This window comes from Sinohyriopsis cumingii, chromosome 4 (genome assembly GCF_028554795.1).
Source record: "Sinohyriopsis cumingii isolate HCF-2022 chromosome 4, ASM2855479v2, whole genome shotgun sequence".
NCBI classification, from domain to species: Eukaryota; Metazoa; Mollusca; class Bivalvia; order Unionida; family Unionidae; genus Sinohyriopsis; species Sinohyriopsis cumingii.
Window position 1 is genome coordinate 34548902 of NC_142964.1, and position 13980 is coordinate 34562881.

At 36.0% G+C, this 13980-nt stretch overlaps 1 protein-coding gene across 1 annotated transcript; it reads left to right on the top strand.

Moving 5' to 3' along the window:
• The first annotated feature begins 1365 nt into the window (after nucleotides 1-1365).
• LOC149800915 (uncharacterized) lies at nucleotides 1366-11094 on the top strand. Its single transcript, XM_089954978.1, has 2 exons — nucleotides 1366-3562; nucleotides 7715-11094. Exon 1 carries the CDS (start codon nucleotides 1852-1854, stop codon nucleotides 3538-3540), a length of 1689 nt encoding a protein of 562 aa, XP_089811104.1. The 5' UTR covers nucleotides 1366-1851; the 3' UTR covers nucleotides 3541-3562; nucleotides 7715-11094.
• Nucleotides 11095-13980: the final 2886 nt, after the last annotated feature.

The following is a 13980-nucleotide window of genomic DNA, read 5'->3' on the forward strand; positions in this document are numbered from 1 at the left end:
GTCTTTCTAAGAATAAACGTTAAAACTACAAACCCAAGAAACAGCATGCAACAACAAAGAATAACCCCAATAAGTAGGAAATTTAACTCTGTAGGGCAACAATAACAACACCTTGAGACATTTAATATCTTCCAAACATTCTTTTTCTGCAACAATTTTGAAAAATCTTCACGATTGTGAGATATAACTCTGCTGGGGATAGTAACACTCTCTTTAGACCTATATATATATATATATATATATATATATATATATATATATATATATATATATATATATATATATATATATATATGAAACAGCTCACCTTAAAAAATAATGCAACAATTTGTAGCAGACCATGTCCATGAAACTTTACTAATAATAATAATAATAATAATGAGGACTTTGTATAGCGCCTAATCTTTAGAAGCTCTAAGCGCTTTGCAACATTAGACAACACCTATAAGATAAAAAACATATAATATTATTACAAAAACAAACACCATGAAATTAGAAGAAGAAAAAACATTTAAAAAAATAAAAAAACATGCTGAGAATATTTCAGGTAGGAAACATTATTTAGATCTTTAAGTTTGTTCTTGCAGTCGAAATGAGTGAGTTTTGAGAGCACTCTTGAATGTAATCACTGTGTAATTGTGTCTAAGTTCAGTGGGCAATTTATTCCACGTTGCTGGGCCTTGGAATGCAAAAGAACGCTGTCCATACGACTTTGTTTTCATAGCGGGAATAATGAGTATACGATTGTCAGAAGAGGAGCGTAAGTAAAATGAAAAGTACATGGGTCGATAGTAATGGTCCCCGTTAGATCAATCCTACCTTCAAACTTTTAGAACTAAAGTGTGAAAATTTTCTTAAGATGTTATTGAACAGATGAAAGCGTAACCTTCATCACTGTGAAATATGCCCTTACCATCAGAACAATTTTGCTCAGTGTTTATCTATTTTACAAATAATTCTTGAAAAAGTGTATTGATTGAGGCATTCCAGCAACATGGAATCACTTTTCACAAATATAATGCATTATTTAAAAAATAATAATATTTTATTTCCATAAACATATTTCAAGGACTAATATTTTTTAATAAACTATTTCATTAAAAAAAATCTGTCAATAAATATATCCATAATTCTTTGAAAACAATTAGATACTTGAGATAAGTAATAATATTCTATTGAGATTCTTTTATTATTTTACTTAATGTACTTTATACACACACACACACACGCACGCACGCACGCACGCACACACACACATACATACATACATTAAAATATATAAGAACTTGAAAATTCCAATATTGGTTGCGCGCAATTTCTGGATAAATGAGCTGTTCGAAGTTGAGCACAATGACTACACTGGTCAACAGTGAAATCATTACTGACTTGAAAAGGTCCTAATCTGTAGTATTTTGGTGTGCCGAACACGAATATAACCGTGAAAAATTTGTATTGGCTCTCGTTTTGAAGATATTCATATACCTCATTTTCTATGTTTCACTGTGTAAATTTCTCCAGTAGGACTGCAGCAACATCCGGAATAATGATGTAACATTGCATAATACCATCATGCTCACATCATCCACAGTTGATTGCATCATTTTCTCATGCAATGCAATACTAATGCCATGCGGCTGCTGAAGTAAGTTGACGTCAGCAGTGTACTATACATGTGTAGGCCTATTATACTAATGCCAGGCGGCTGCTGAAGCTGACGTAAGCAGTGTACTATATAAAGCCCAATCAGATAGGTTCAGCATTTAAAATATTTTAGACGTTGTGCGAGACAGTTCAAGCTACTGTTACATAAAACTTATTATTTTATCCATTTACGTACAATAAAGAACAGTAATGCCTCGAAAGTGTGTTAATACCGCGGACAATTTTTGCTATATTTGTGGGGAAGTGACATTTGCCAACCAGAAGAAAAGTATCAATTCTCAAGTGAAGAAGGCATATCATCTTTACTTCGGATGCAAGGTTGGTGACCAAGACAAGCCTTGGGCTCCGCATATATGCTGTGCTACATGTACAACACAGCTTTCACAGTGGTTGAATTGCAAAAGGTCATCAGTGCCGTTTGCAGTCCCAATGCTGTGGAGAGAGCCAAGCAACCACCTAAATGACTGTTACTTCTGCTTGGTTCCTCCTCTTTCCGGCGGAATAACGAAGCAAAAGAAGTCGAGAATAGTCTACCCAAACATTCCGTCTGCATTGAGACCAGTTCCACATGGTGAGGGACTTCCTATTCCAGAACCTCCAGCAGAATATTCTCTTGATTCATCTGACGAAGACAAAGGTGAGTCGACCTGTTCTTCTCCTGGTCCATCAGCATGCAGTGATCCAGATTTTCACTGTGGTGCATCATCAACCCCACACAGAATAACACAGGAAGAACTAAATGACCTGATTCGTGATTTGGACTTATCAAAGAACAAGGCAGAATTGCTAGGATCAAGACTCCAACAATGGAATCTTCTAGAAGAAGATGTCACAATTACTGCATATCGAAAGCGCCACCAGCAATTGGAGCCTTTCTTCAGAAAGGAAAGTAATCTGATATTCTGTTCCGATATTGAGGGCCTCATGAATGCTTTAAAAATCACTCATGACCCACAAGAATGGAGACTATTTGTGGACTCTTTGAAACTGAGTCTCAAGGCTGTGCTTTTGCACAATGGAAACATTCTTCCATCTATTCCAGTAGCGTATGCTGTCCACATGAAAGAGACATACGATAACTTAAGGCAGCTACTGAATTCCATTGAGTATAACAAGTACAGCTGGCACCTCTGTGGTGATTTGAAGGTAGTTGCCCTTTTAATGGGACTGCAGCAAGGATATACAAAATACATGTGTTTCTTATGCGAGTGGGATAGCCGAGCAAGGGAAATGCACTACATGAGGAAGGAATGGACTCACAGGCAGAATGTAGCCATTGGAGAGAAGAATATCCAACACCCAGCTCTGGTTGAGGCTCAGAAAATCTTGCTACCACCCCTTCACATCAAACTAGGTTTGATGAAGAACTTCGTGAAAGCCATTGACCGGACTTTGCCAGCATTCCGATACCTGCATGAAAAATTCCCTCGACTCAGCGAAGCAAAGATTAAAGAGGGAGTTTTTGTGGGTCCTCAGATTCGAGAGCTTTTCAAAGATGACCGGTTCAACAACTTGCTGGAAGGTGACGCGAAACAAGCATGGAATGCTTTTCACCTAGTTTCTACAAACTTCCTCGGAAATGTTAGGGCAGAAAACTATAAGGAACTAGTAGAAGACATGTTGATGAAGTATAAGAAACTTGGCTGCAATATGTCTCTAAAGATTCACTTCCTTCATTCCCATTTGGATTTCTTTCCTAGCAACTGTGGTATTGTTAGTGATGAACACGGCGAACGTTTTCATCAAGATATCGCAACAATGGAACAAAGATACCAGGGAAAATGGTCCACTACAATGCTGGCTGACTACTGCTGGACACTCCTCAGAGATGCTCCCGAACAGCTGTACAAGAGACAGGCGAAGAAATCTAAGATGTAGTCAATGACTTGATTTTTTATAGGTAGGCTATTACAGTTGACCTTTTACTATTGGAATGCATTTCGTTATGTAAACATTAATTTCTTGCAGATTACAAAAAAACTAGAGCCAATTTTGCAATTTGACTGTCATATTCGTGTTCAGCACATAAAAATTGATAAGAATTGACTAATTTTATTTCAGTAACATGACTTTTGTAAAAAGCTATCCGATTTCTTGAGAAAGAGCGCAACAATTTGGAATCCCAAGTTGTTGCGCGCAATTTGCGGAATAGGCTGCAGGAGACACGGTACTAATTCAACTCCAATAGTAAACATATGGAAACAACATCATATTCAAAATTCAATAACTTAAAATTTCTGGGTGCTGATGATGAGACCTATAATTCTCCATGCACATCTAACCTTGGTGCAAGCTTATGTGTGGAGAACACCATATGACCCGTGGCATTTTGTTTACATACTTGTGCATAAAACACGTTATTCATTCTGCACCAAATGAATCAGGTGCTACTTTCAGTATTGAGTACTCCTGAGTCAAGCCTGTAAGAATGCTAAAATTGCATCAGTAGAAATTTGTCAATATTTTTTTTACCTTATATATAGGATAAGCTCTCAAAATATATTTTTCCTAAAATTTTAACTTTCATTATTAACCAATTATGGACCACCAAACCCGTAAATACTGTATTATTTCTTTTGCCCATTTCTAGACTGGTTCACAGTTCTTCCGTATAATTAGTACCGTGTGTCCTGCATAGGGCCAATGAGAATCTGGCTCTTATATTGAAGTTTGTTTAATATCATACCTAATTTCATGAGATGTTTTTCTGTGTGTGTCTACATTCGTTTGTCTTTTTTGAAATCGTTGAGACCCAAATCATTTAGTAGCACATAAAGAAAAACGGTTAAATTTAAGGGACAATGGCCGAAATTGCGATCACAACGTGGTATGTCACTATGTGCTGACTATCGATTAAACGAAGTAGGCCCCTGGGTCCTAAGTCTCCTCTCTTTTTATTTTGTCTTTCTTTCCCACTATTGCATTGCTGATGGCGAAGAACTTGTTGCTCTAGCTGTGGACTAAATATTTATGATTTTATTGTTGGCAATTTGATTTAATCGACTTGAAAATTAGTCCTACACATCACCCGATAGTTTTGTTCAGGGGTGGCACTAAAACAAAACCAACATGTGCTATATCTTACATTGTAGGACTAACTTTAAAACTAACCACCCCATGTCCTACAATGTAAACACAGCACGTTTTTGTTTTAATGCCATTATCACCCACCCACCCCCCAGAACAAAAATATCGGGCGATGTGTCTTACGTTGTAGGACTACAACCACCCCCACAACATGAGCGAAAGCACATGTGCTTCAATGATCTAAAGGAACAAAATCATACCAAGTGACAAAATTACTTCAGACTACCCTCATGACGAGGGGGCCCCGAGTGGTCTCTAAAGCGCTCTCCGTTACGGATCACTGCCATCTCACCTCTGGCTGCGTAGGTTCGAGTCTCAGATTCAGCCAATGTGGGTATGTGAGAAAGCTTTCCAGTAGCTTCTCGAGGGTCGGTGGTTCTTTCCTGTGTTTTCCTGGGTTCTTCCTCCACCATTAATACTGGCCGCCATGTATAGCCTATCATGTGCTGAAAAATGGCGTTAAACCCTACAACAACAACAACAACCCTCATGACCCTTTCTGGGTTAGGACCCTGTATATGATACTATACTACTGTATAAAGTATGCATAGTTACTTATTCACTGTAGCTGCCTTGTGGTTAGACCATCTGCCTCGGATGCCATAAGACATGGGTTCGATCCCCGGTCGAGTCATACCAAAGCCTTACAAAAATGGTACTGAAACCTGCATCACTTGGTGCTCAGCATTAAGAGATTGGTGTTAGGACTGGTTGGCCTGGTGTCAGGATAATGTGACTGGGTGGGACATCATGCTGCATATGATGCCCCAGTGCTAGACATCACTATAAACTGTCATATTGCAGATATTGTAGCGATGTGGCTGAAAAATTGTTAAAGCTACATTAAAAATCCAAATCACACACACATATTCACTGTAGATCTTACAAGTATATGCACATTTCCAGGCAGACGCAGTATGTCCTGTTGCATATCAGTTTTGATAATAATATATGTAGCAGATGGAAACAATGTCACGGTGATTCTAGAGATGTTTTACTGATATTGTCAGATATTATCAACAAAGATAGGTGTTACAAACTAAATCCCTTCAAAATAAGAAATAAGTGATGCATCAAGTATGGCGTGCACATTATATTCTTGATCTTAATCGACTGTTTAGTAAGCCTAATGGAAGGGGGTGTAGTTTCCTAATCATTTTGATTACTGCAAACCATGAATACTTGTAGAATTTGGACTAAATGTTGCAGCCTTACGTAAAACAGTTAATTTAAGCTAAAAGAGTTTTACAGCTCACCTTTAAAAAACTGGATGTATGGCACCACACAGGATTGAAATTGTTGATGTCAGTCATATCTCATTTTTAACCAAGATTGAAAATAAAGCAAAATAATGAAAAAAAACCACTATTTTATTTAAAAATTCAACCCAAGAAAACATTTTCATAACTGTCCAAACATTGGTAGATTCTCTTTGTTTATTTATCTTACTGTAGTTAACATTTCTTTTACAGGCAGTCAACAGAAAAATAACTGACATTTCTCCTCATTCGACAGCTTCTGTAACAATACATCTGTTGTACTCCTATTGATCCATTATTGTCAAACACACATTGTACATTCATATGTAAATTTCTAGACTGTTATTGCAGCTTATTATGTAAATAACAATGTATGTCATTCCAAAAAATAGTTTTGAAAATAATACCTGATTTATTTGTTTTACCTGGGCAATTGCTTAGATTTTTTGAGTAAATCTTGGAAATATGTTTCAGATTGATGCTAAAATATCCCTTTATTCGGAAGAATTTTTCATTTTACAGACCTATATTAGACAAACTATAATATCATGATGCCCCAGTGCTGGATATCACTATAAACTGCCACACTGCAGACATCATAGCGATATTACTAAAAAACTTAAAGCTATGTTAAAAATCCAAATCACACACACACACAGGTTGTTACAGCAGTTGTTTAAAAACAACATTCAATTCATTTACTTTTTTTGTTACTTTCGGACTTGACTTTTTTGACAAAAACCTTGTTAGAATGCTTGAAATAAAGCACAAATTTAATATGGCTTTTTCAGGGCCTTCCATTAGATTTAAAGTTGGGGGTTGAGTTGCCAGAGTAGGCAGGGGCAGGGAGTTTGGGGGAATGGTGGTGATACCATTGTTGTTGTTTTTTTAAGTAGCCAGGTGTAAAGTAAAGGTAACCTGACTGCTGGCTGATAAGGAAAGCTCTGTATTTGTATGCCAGTGTGGATGATGTTAATAAATTCTACTCCAAAGCACTTATTTTTAATATTATTTTTTAGATTTGTATCCTATTTCAATATATATTAAAAAATTGAAAAATATGTGTGGTAGTCAGAGGAATCTCGGTATGCATATTATTATGCATACTCTGTCATTATTATTTTATCAATAGCCATTATATTTTGTCAATGACCATTTACTTCATCAGAATCTGTACAACCCTACATGATCGTACAAACATTTTGGTCTTGCAAAGGTTTTTGAAATCACGTTCATTTATGAAAAGTTGATCAGTCCTAATAAAAAGCTGCAGTTGATAGTTTTGACTATATATATTTAATAGTGATAACTCTACATTACTTGTATCCAATTTCTCAATGTTTTCATTCTGTAATAGCCATTATATTTTGTCAGTGACTTCATCAGATTCTGTACCTGATCAAACAAACTTATTCTGATGCCACAAAGAGGGAAAGATTTTGAAATCACATAAATTTACAGGAAGTTTATTTGACCACTCCTCCTGAAAAACCACAATAGATTGTTTTGACTAAAATATATATTTAATGGTGATATATCTTCATTATTTCAGTTTCTCTTTTTATGTTTTATTTTCTTTTGAGTAACAGATGACAATTTTTAAAGGAGTGTTCCATTAAATTATTCTGTATTATGTGTGTGTGTGTATGTATATATATATATATATATATATATATATATATAATGTACATATCTCTATATTTAAGGCTGTCTGAGAATCTCTTGATTGAAGGAAAAAGAAACACAAGCCTTGATGATATTATTTCTAGGCTGACCCAAGATATTCCAGCATCTAAAGATGTCTGCAATCCAGGATTGCTGACTTACATAATCTTCAGAATATTTCCAAATGTGAGGAAGTCTTCTTTGAGAGTTAAGGATAAGGAGTATACATGGTATAACTATAGATTCATCAAGCAGTAAAAGTTGGCAGATTCCATTTGATGCATTGTTTACCATGAAGCCATCAGAATGGTTTGTGCTTGAAAAATCTGAAAGTGTTGGCAGGTTTGGATGTTTTTCAAGGGAGACTTTTAATGGTAACCCAATGATAATGGAAATCAGCATAAATAAGAATGGCATTGTACAGTTGTCTGTAGCTGGAAGATTCATAGATCTTTCTGAGTTCAACATCAGTAGCAAACTGGTTTTCAGTGCCAACGCAATAAATGCTTTCTTTCGTTCTCTGAGAGTTATTTCTCTGTGTCATGGATACCATGACAAGAACAAGGAACAGCCATTTGTATTTTTTAATGATAAATATGTGTCAGAAATATGCATGTTGCATAAGGAGACTGAACCGAAAAGAGTAATCAGGCATATTAATTGCTATAAAGTAGTTCCTATAGGCAGTGTTTCTCATACATGTAAGAGGTGCATTAGGTGTAAAAGCCGAAGTAATGAAAGAAAGAAACAGAAGCAATTAGAACATGCCCAAGATTCCCATTAGGATAAGAAAAAAATGAAAATTCCTTTGCCAAAATGCAAACATTTTCAAATGTAATATCAGTTTTCAGAAATGAAATTCGACTGATATTTAGCTTACATTCCTATGTTCACAAATCATGGCTACTAATATGCAAAACAGTGAAGGGATGAGATGGTGATGGTCTGCATTGCCATTTACTGAGGAAGATCAGGAACAGTGTTTTCGAAGTACTGATTTTGTGAACTTTCATAAGGGGCTTTTTACTGTAGATGGCTTTATCATCTGGAAGATGTCGATAGATGTTTATTAGTGGGACTGGAGTACAAACCCATTTCATCACAAGCTGTTTGTTGAGCATGTTTTTCCAAATGGTGCTCATAACATGAGAAACAAACTTGCTTTCACAGCTCTAAACAAGGACATGTTGAATTTGATAGTATACCAAAAATATCTGCCTGAGCCAGCAAAGGAGAAACTGACAGCAGCAGTTAATTTTCTGCAGCATACACGTTTCATGGTTTCCATTTATCAATGACAGTCAACCTGTAAAAGATATAATAGAGGAAAGGCTAAGAAGAAGTACTTAAGCATATGACTGATTCAAGTCATGGGAGAAACAAGCTCAGATTCCGATAGTGTCAGTAATAGATATCAGAGTTCAATGACAGTGGAGTCTAGGGAAGATTTTCATTTTCATGTATCATTGATTCCTGTCATTAACAATGTTGTGTGTGTCAAAAATAGATCAAGGCATTGTACCTTCCTTGTCATTAACAGTGTTGTGTGTCAAAATAAATCAAGGCATTGTACCTTCCTTGTCATTAACAATGTTGTGTGTCAGAAATATATCATAGCATTTTAATCAAATGTGACATTGTTCAAAATATGTTCAGCCAAAAGAAGTTTCTGTATCATGGTGCTGCTACCAACCCAGCATAGAATTCCTGTCGTACAATAACAAAGTCCAAAGTGTTGGAACAAGCAATAATTCCAAAGTGTTGGAACAAGCAATAATTCCAAGAAAATCAAATTCTGGTGGAATGCATGCTGAACCTGAAGCAGCTGCAAGGTAAGCTTTGCAGTCCAAAACATTTTGCCTACTGGTTGACATTTCTGCAATTGGATCATTGGATGAACAAATCAATAATTTACATAATGGAGTCAGTGGAGTTTACATCACTTTTATTTTCACATGATCTGGATACAAATATGAAATAACATCAAGTTATTGATGACAAGGAATTGAGGAATTTATTCTAAACATGATAATACAGGACACATTAAATCCAGAGGTTGTGCAGATGAAAGGACTTCACATTATGTTTGAAAAATAAGCATTGATCTAATTAGATTCAAGCAGACCTCGTTTTTACTTTTCAAAAAAGCCAATCATATGATCATGAATATGATGCATAAGCAACATGGACAAAGAAATAATTTTTCATACAAGGCAAATATGGTAGCTGTCCAAAAGACTGAACAGGGCAATAGCTGTCTGAATGACTAAACATGCTCAGGGCAATAGCTGTCCAAAAGAATTAACATGTACAGGGCAATAGCTGTTTGTATGACTAAACATTTACAAGGCAATAGCTCTATGAATGACTAAACATATACAGTGCAATAGCTGTCCAAAAGACTGAACATGTACAGGGCAATAGCTGTCTGAATGACTAAACATGTACAAGGCAATAGCTGTCCAAAAGACTGAACAAGTACAGGGCAATAGCTGTCTGAATGACTAAACATGTACAAGGCAATATCTGTCTGAATGACTAAACATGTACAAAGCAATAACTGTCCAAAAGACTGAACATGTAGATGACAGTAGCTGTCCAAAAAACTGAGCCTGTATGAGGCAATAGCTGTGCAAATGACTGAACATGGGAAAGACAGAATAATTTCAGTTCATTTACACTATCTGGTAAAGTAAGTTGAAGGACAGCTATCAGTGTTGTACAGTAATGAATTAATAAAGTAATCAAGTAACTGATAACTTGAAATATAAAACTGTAATTGTAATTAATTCCTGTACAAAATAATTAATCAGTAACTATAATTGATTACAAATTCTGAAAAAGTTATGCAAAGTTATAAGTACCTGTAAATTGCAATTACTATGTGTCATAGTTACAGTTTAACAACATAACATATGATTGGAATAACGGAGATTTAAATTATTATTTTTTTACAATTTTTAAAAATTAGTTGTACAATATTGTATTCAATGTTGTGTTAACATTGAACTCTTAGTGAGAAAAACATTGTTCTGTGCAAGAAGTGAATTAACCTATGAGAGCTATGCTTTATGACAGACCGAACAGAAGTAATGTTTTTCTACTCTAATTACCTGGATTAAAAGTTTAATTGTAATTGATTACTTAAATGTGAAAGAATAGTATTAGTTGTAATCAGCTGATAGCAGATTTTTAGTAATTGTGATTTTTATCTATTACCTTTACAACTGTAATCTATATAACACTGACAGTCAGGTATGGGGTCGATTACAGGTGCTCAGTTACAATTATGATTACAGTTACAGGTTATTTGGCACTGATGATTATGATTACAATTACAGGTTATTTGGCACTGATGATTATGATTACAATTACACTTTATTTGGAAACCATCATTACAATTACAGGGTTATGATCTCGATTGTATTGTTTTGTATTTACTTATCTTTTTTCATTATGGGCAGATATCATACTGGACATTGTTTTTAACTCTTTGTAAAAGTTTATTGACAATTCTTTACATACAGTTTAACGAAATGAGCTCTACTTGGCAGTGTTTACATCAATTCACTTCAACAATTTTAGTTGTTACTGTTGTTACAATGAACAAACATGATTACACTGACAATGAAGGCCAGTTATGATTATAGAGATTCTCAAATCAATAATTCCAGTTACAGCTCACACTGTAACCAATTATGATTACAGCCATAATCGACTATTACCAGCAATGACAGCTATGATACAGAATTTACTACTTAGCATAAGAAAAGTTAGTACAGTAATAAAAGAGAAACTTAATTCCATATGGACAGCAAGACTATACAGATACATGCCACATACTCGCTTATAAGTCAAACCCAGTGGCATAGACCCAGATCTGCCTTCGCATAATGCTGCAACAGATCTGGCTCTTTGAAGTTTGTTAGGAATAATCACTAGAATAAACGATATATACCATCTAATGCAGGTACATTATGCAAAGGCAAATGATGATCTTTATTATATGCAATTAGACTCAACTTATAAACTAGTATATATGGTAGTTTTAGTGACCTAATAGTTGTTGACATGGAAACATGTAATATATTTCTTGCTGGATTCAACTTTATTGATGCAGTGACTTTCCCCCCCCCACCATCAGAATAGTGCATTGTGGTGGGACAATAGCGAAAATTCATTGTATCTTATGTAGTCACTCATATGTCAAGTTAAACTGCACACAACAAAAATCCTGATCTGCGAAAGCATAATACTCCTAACAAACTGCACAGACCCAGATCTACTGATTCATTATGTGACGATAGATTTGGGTCTGTGCAGTTTGCAGTTGGATTCATCTTGTAAGTGAGTATATACAGTAAGTTGTTTTTATGAATAACATTGTTAAAACATGTACAAGACTTGTAAAGTGATAACTTCATATAAAGACCACCTTTTTTTAAAGCATATTTACCTCAGACTTTCGCTCTCCATTATGAATCACTGCCATCTCTCCTCTGTCTGCGCCGGTTTGAGTCTTGGATTCAGCCAGTGTGGATATGTGAGAAAGCGTGCCAGTAGCTTCTCGTGGGTCTTCCTCTACCATTAATCCTGGCTGCCATGTATAGTCTATCATGTGCTGAAAAATGGCGTTAAACCCCACAACAACAACCTCAGACTTTCATGTACTGTTCTGATGAGCAAAATAATTTCTGTACCTGCAAGTTTAAAAGTATGTTTCTGTTATTATTTTTTCTTCATAAAATAAAGTTAACAGTCTGATATTTAGACCCTTCTATGTAAATTTGTTTTCTGAATATTTGGTCTTTGGAATATTTTATAATGATATAAAGAATACTTGATAATAGTAAATTTTAATGTAAGACATTTGACAATTCAAACACCTTCTGTTTGGTAAAGACTAGGTGACCGTGTATTTGGTAGGGTTTTTATTCATCCCCACCAGTGTTGCATAGAAATGAGATAATTTTATTTGTTTTGACAGTTTTTCCATATTACTTTTGGTTGGTACTATAATATTATATTTTCCTTGGACACTTACAGTATTGCAGTTTTCTTACGTGTTCAAGCAACTTTTGAAAATGTGGACGTGTTTGGATATCTGGTTATGAGCTGCACCATGGAATCTCCCTCTTATTTAATTTAAGCATCTGCAGTTTTCCAGTTTCAATCACAAGCTCAACTGGGTCGACACCAACAACAGCCCATTTACTCAATACCAGCAATCCACTTTGGGGGCAAACCTGGTTAAATCAACACCGGGGCTGTGTGTTGTCGCTGTGCTTGCATGTTCATGACTATCAACAGGCGTTGTATGTTACTATCAGGCATAGTAAGTTTCTAAGTGACAGCATAGTGCCAATGAGACCTTGTGGTGTCCGTTACTATCAGGCATAGTAAGTTTCCCAGAGACAGCACAGTGCCAATGAGACCCTGTGGTGTCCATTACTATCAGGCATAGTAAGTTTCCCAGAGACAGCACAGTGCCAATGAGACCCTGTGGTGTCCGTTACTATCAGGCATAGTAAGTTTCCCAGAGACAGCACAGTGCCAATGAGACCCTGTGGTATCCATTACTATCAGGCATAGTATGTTTCTAAGAGACAACACAGTGCCAATGAGACCCTGTGGTGTCCGTTACTATCAAGCATAGTAAGTTTCCCAGAGACAGCACAGTGCCAATGAGACCCTGTAGTGTCCGTTACTATCAGGCATAGTAAGTTTCCCAGAGACAGCACAGTGCCAATGAGACCCTGTGGTGTCCATTACTATCAGGCATAGTATGTTTCTAAGAGACAACACAGTGTCAATGAGACCCTGTGGTGTCCGTTACTATCAGGCATAGTATGTTTCTAAGAGACAACACAGTGCCAATGAGACCTTGTGGTGTCCGTTAATGCAAGGTGTACTCAGTGCCCTTAAACTAAAATATCCAAATGCGTGGTCATTTTTTTTTTTTTTGAGTATTCAATAGTAGCATTTAAAAAAAACAGTGGTCAAGAAACTCAGCATCTGTGTAAATAATCAACAGCTTCACATGTCGGTGGCAAGGTGTCACTGTGTAAGCAGCCCAGTGAGTTCCGGGTCCTGCTGAAAAATCTAAGTTGATGATGCCGATTTCCTGTATCCTTGGGATCATCAATTCTAGTTCATCCTGCATAAAAGATGCCACAGAAGCACTTCATTGACTTTGTCATCGCAAGTAAATCAGAATATCTCAACAGACATGCTGCGGTCATCAGCAGCAAGGCCATAACCGGAGTCGTCATTGGTAGTCAAATACATCTTTCGCTCAGAGTCATCT

Excerpts from the sequence above, each read along its gene's own strand:
- LOC149800915 (XM_089954978.1), top strand. The coding sequence starts at position 1,852 with ATGCCTCGAAAGTGTGTTAATACCGCGGACAATTTTTGCTATATTTGT.